Raw genomic sequence first — 5,858 nt, 5'->3', positions numbered from 1 at the left:
ATGTGTGTGTGTGTGTGTGTGTGTGTGCGGCTGTGTGTGTGTGTGTGTGTAGTTGTGTTTTATAAGCACATCATCTTAGATATATTGATAGTTATCTAATGCAGGATAGACTTGGTGTTGTAAAATGTTTTCTGTATTAATATAATCATTTAGTGACAGATAGATTCTATATATGGACAAATTTATCAGATTACATTGCCAAACATGTCAAAGACTTTGGTTACATCAATGACAAAAGACTTGTTTAGCATGAGCCAACAAAGAGGTGAGGCCCTTCCATGGTCAATCATCCTGCAAGAAATAGAAACAAATTTTCCTCAAATCAGACCATATTACCTAAGAAAAGAAAAGCCACACTAGTTAATACAACACTAAATATATAATGTCTAAATAAAAGATGGGGCTGCCATGACTGGAATACTTTTGATAATAGGTCTGCTTAATTAACACAAGGAATGTGATAATAACTTGATTTTGATTAAGGCTGTTAAAAGCTAAAGACTGATGCCCTGCAGGTAATATCTCTTCCCACTTAAAAGTGGATGTTGTGTCAGACCACAGAGCACTGCAGTACTTATTATGAAAGACACACTCATATTGGCTTTTGGTGCATATAAGCACTCTTGTTTACATCGCTAGTGGGGTGATAAAGCATCCACCATTGCCATACACCAAAAGCCAAAATGAGAGTTTCTTTCATGGTAACTACCACAGTGTTCTGTGTTTTAACACATCTGCATTTAAATCATCATCATCATCATCATCATCCAGTGTTTTAAATCCAGGTTTTGTCCCCCATTAACGGGGGTGGCCAGATCTACCTCAATGTTGTAGCAACTGACGCAGGTAGGTGCAGCCCACCTCAACCTTTGGGCAGGCTAGCTGGTGCCCATTCTCCCTTGCTATCATGAGGCCTTTATGGAGCTGGATTTACTACGGTGGGGAATTCCCTTGCTTACCCCCAACCTCAGTTTCTAAGCATGAGTGGCTCCAAGATTAAGGCCTCTACCACGATTTTTAAGAATGTGGTGGAAAACTAACTCAGGAAGGCAGGGACACTACTCCCTGAGACCCCTTTCAGAGCCCCCACCCCCACCCCCGTCTATTAAATGGGGTAAATATTGTCTTTTGGCATTAATGCTGCTTCAGTTGTGAACAACTATTTACTAATGTCTGTCTTCTAAATGAGAAACTGTCCAGTTAATGTGGCTTTGAAGAAACTATTCTGATGTTGACTGAGACAGAAGAGAGAGGGAGAGAGAGAGAGAGAAATTCCCTATAGTACTGAAGGTTATCACTTACAATAATTTCCATCTCTTCACAGATGTCTGATGTGGGAGCAATAGGGCAGGTGTTAATTAGAGCAGATTATGTCTAGAGAAATTGCCTTTCTCAGGGATAGGATATGGCCTGGAAAGTATTATCATGGAAGGAAGAGTAGAGGGTAGTAGATCAAGAGGCAGGCATAGAATGCAATGGATGGACAACATCCGGAGCTGGTTAGACAAAAGTGGTAAGGCAGCTGAAGAACTCAATTTAACCAGAAAGACTTTCATTATAGGGTCATCAATGTGCTGCAGGTGTATAATACATGATGACCGCTACATATAGAGAGAAAGGCTGAAGAATTCTGTTTTGTCAGAGAATAATTGAAAAGCTCTTTGTTCAAAAGTATTGGCCAGAATATTATCATGTTCCAATACAAAGCCCTCGATGTTCACCTCCAGGCTGACCTTGATTGAGCAGACCTAGGGTTAAAGAGGTTTCAGCCATGACCAGATATCTTTCATACTTAGCACTACATTACACACAGTGTTTTAAAATTTTTTGAGATAATTGGATATGATTTGTGAGAGATTTGGCTGTTATTTTTAGTAGGTGAAAAGCACCCGTGCTGGTACCACATAAAAGGCACACATGCCAGTACCATGCAAAACAGCACCTACACTGGTACCATGTAAAGAACACCTGTGCCAGTGCCATATAAAAAGTGTTCATGTGGCACCATGTAAAAAAAAGGACCTGGTGCACTCTGTAAAGTGGTTGGTGTTAGGAAGGGCACCCAGCTGTAGAAACCATGACAAAACTGATGACTGGAGCCTGGTGCAGCCCTTCAGCTTACCTGTTCCAGTCAAACTGTCCAAACCTTGCCAGCATAGAGAACAGACATTAAATGGTGATGATGATGATGATGATGATGAAGTAACTACATACATGATCTCAACTTGGCATGGAAATGACAATGAAGACAACAGCAAGAAAATGTGTGTGTGTGTGTATTTGTTTATTGTGAAGTGTGTGTGTGTGTGTGTGTGTGTGTGTGTGTGTATTTGTTATGGAAATGTATGCATGTATTAATTTATGGTGGTGTATGTGTATGTATCTATCTGTGGTCATGAGTGTGTTTATGTGTATTAATGGACGTGCATGTGTTTGTCGATGTGTGCTTAAGCTTATGCAAGCATGTATGTCAATGTTTGTGTGTGTGTGTGTGTGTGTGTGTGTTTGTGTGTGGGGGGTGCACACACAGTAGGGAAGGTTCAAGCAGCATGAGATCTTGGCAAGAATACCACAATGATACATGACAAATTCATTTCCAAAATGAGAAAAAGTCACTCCATTATAACACAAAGCTTAACTTCTTCAGTTTTCAAGACAAATAGTAAAAATGAGACGAGGAATGTGTGTTGCCAGTGTCGGAAAATATCTTGTTGTTAGAAGTGAAATATTGGTGCAAAATGGTGCCAGATAATGAAACATAATTCGTAAACTGTGACAAGATTAAGAGATAAAAATGTAAAAGCAAAAAAAAAAAATTAAAAATATAAAAACAGAAGAGTTTGTTTCTTCTTTTCTTTATAATGACATCACTGATGCTGTCAATAGATAACCGAAACTGAAACAGTTTATCACATAATACCAATAGTTGACAGTTTATCCTCTCTTACACTTGTTTTAATTCTCTTTAATCATGGAAATTATCTTTCCCCTCTGCAACTTGCTGCCATCACACTTTAAAAGAAGCCAAAGTAGAGCTTGGGCGATCGGCAAAGCTGACGGCATGTTGTTCTGGAATTTGACATGATAGAGATCTTAATGGAATAGGTCAGTGCAGCTGTATTAGTAGTAGTAGTAGTAGTAGTAGTAGTAGTAGTAGTAGTAGTAGTAGTAGTAGTAGTAGTAGTAGTAGTAGTATTCATCATCATCATCAACATTATTATTATTATTATTATTATTATTATTATTATTATTATTATTATTATTATTGTCTGTTTGTTTATGTGACTGAGGTACACCCATAGGAGGGAAATAGATATATATTTGTTGTATTTGATAACTTTTTTCAAACATAATCATTTACTTTGCTATAATAGCATGGAGGTCTTTCTTTAGGTCATAGGTTTCCTTTATATTTAAGAACAAACATTACCAACTGCATATACTTAAATCATAATTTTCGTGTATTTGCCAGTAGGCTCCAGTCTCACATGGTGGAGAATATTCCCTAAAAAACATGCTAGGTGTTAAAACACCTGAAAGTCATGGAAAGTGAGATAACTCATCTTTAATCCCATCCAGGAACAACAGATATCAGTGTTACACCATTTTTGATGTTGATCTTGAGAAACCACAAAAATGGTGAAACATCAATGTCCATCACTCTTGAATGGGATTAAAGATGAGTTATCTCACTTTCCATGATTTTCAGGTGTTTTAACACCCAATGCTTTGAGCAAGTATTCTCCACCAGAGCTTATACATTAAGCATGATATATGTGGTTTATAATGTCTGTATACATACATGTGTGTATATATATATATATATATATATATATATATATATATATATATATTATCATCATCATTATTATTATTATTATTATTATTATTATTATCATTATTATTATTATTATTATTATTATTATTATTATCATCATTTAAAACAATTTGATTTGGCTCCATACTGCTTACAGTTTCACAGGTTTTTAACAAATGCAGCTCATTCAGGCTATATATATATATACTTGTTAAAGAGGACAACAAACATTAAGGCAAGGTAAACATCTCAAGTTGTATACAATATTATTATTGGAAAAAATTCAAAGTCTTACAGCTGTTTCGGGGATATCTCTGAGTATGGGGTATTCCATCATCAGAGACAAATCAGGGAAAAATAGGGAAAATGAGAATGGTATATATTAATGAGATGACGACATAGAGGAAGGGAATAAAAGAATAAGGAAATGGAAAGAAGAAAAAGAAGCATAAAAGTTCATAGTTCAACTTTCCAAAGTTATAGGAACAAGAGCTTGTGCACTTAGGGGCAATCCTGCATAGATCCATGGATCTATGCAGGATTGCCCCTAAGGACTTATGCTCTTGTTGGTAAGCAAGCTACTTACCACACAGCCACTCTTGCACCCTATATACGTGTGTGTATATATATATATATATATATATATATTCATTTATATGTCATACTTAGTCAAATTTACTGTGGTATTCATACAGAGATAACATCTCTTATGGATGCGCTGTTTTTAAAAACACAATATATATTGGAGGAAGATGAAAAATTGTCCCAGCTGTGACAAGTGAGAATGCTAGACACATTTCTGTTTCATTGAGTATCTTCAATAGTGTGTACTCACAGCCAACATGCTTAATGAAATTTGTCACCACTGATGTGTTGGGAAATGGCAAGTAAACAAATAGTGGAGTTAAAAATAGCCACCTGACTAAATGAAAATAAATAATATATATATGGCTGCTTTAACCTAATACTGCTTTTGTTGCATATAACAAATTTTTAACTTTCCTAAACTTCTACACTCCTCCCCTCTTCTGCCTCCTTTCCTTACTCACCCCCAAAGAACTGCAGATTTATCTGGCTCTTCTTACTTTTATCAAATACCTTTTCTCATTCTTTTTATCTTTTCAACCACCATCTCTCTCTATTTTTGTCTGATGCAGGACTACTGTCTGAAACATCAAAACTCTTTCTTTTCTTTTTAAATATTAACTAGTAAATGTCTTAAAGCTTCTTCTTACATTGTCTTTTTTGTGTGTTCATTGCCATACATGCATGCATATGTATGTACACACACATACACACACACACACATACACAGATATATATATATATATATATATATATATATATATATATATATATATATACATAGTATTCTGTTCTTTGATGGTAAGATCAAAAAAGCTCCATCTAGTGAGAGATAAATATTACAATTATTATTTGATAAACACAAGAAATGCTTTTATGTGCTAATGAAACCATGCCAGACAGTATTTTTTTTAACATGTCTGATGTCTCAGCACAATCTTCAGGCACTGCCCACATGGCATAACAAGCTAAAAATAGAAGGATAGGATGAGTGAAAAGGTGAGAAAAGGTGAGAAAGAAGTAGATATAAAAGGTGGAAGGTTGAAAAACTGGAAAACAGAAAAGAAAACAGAAAGAAGCAAAAAGGGGGAGAAATTAGATTTATTTCCCTTTCGACCTTAAAATATAAGGCTGAAAAGATAGTGGCCTAGACCAGTGCTTCTCAAACTATCTAATGTGGTGTACCAGCAGTTTTTTTTTCTTATGTGCCAGTAATATTTCTTAGTAATATTAATTTATACCGGAAACAATATATATATAATGAATATAATAAAAATTGATAATTTTTTTTTTATCTTATATTTATTTTGTAGACAAAAAGGTGCAAGAGTGGCTGTGTGGTAAGTAGCTTGTTGGGCAAGTGTCTTCTACTATAGCCTCGGGGCAACCAAAGCCTTGTGAGTGGATTTGGTAGACGGAAACTGAAAGAAGCCCATCGTATATATGTATATATATA

At 35.5% G+C, this 5,858-nt stretch overlaps 1 protein-coding gene across 1 annotated transcript in view; it reads right to left on the bottom strand.

The window, feature by feature from the left end:
* LOC106867687 (uncharacterized) overlaps positions 1-5,858 on the bottom strand; it is a 236,695-nt gene that overhangs the window by 92,340 nt on the left and 138,497 nt on the right. The window contains exon 6 of the mRNA XM_052974251.1: positions 205-291. Within this exon, the coding sequence (XP_052830211.1) occupies positions 205-291 (87 nt within the window). The remainder of the gene's footprint in view (positions 1-204; positions 292-5,858) is intronic.

This window comes from Octopus bimaculoides, chromosome 1 (assembly GCF_001194135.2).
Source record: "Octopus bimaculoides isolate UCB-OBI-ISO-001 chromosome 1, ASM119413v2, whole genome shotgun sequence".
Classification (NCBI taxonomy): domain Eukaryota; kingdom Metazoa; phylum Mollusca; class Cephalopoda; order Octopoda; family Octopodidae; genus Octopus; species Octopus bimaculoides.
This window is presented reverse-complemented; position numbering and strand designations above follow the sequence as displayed.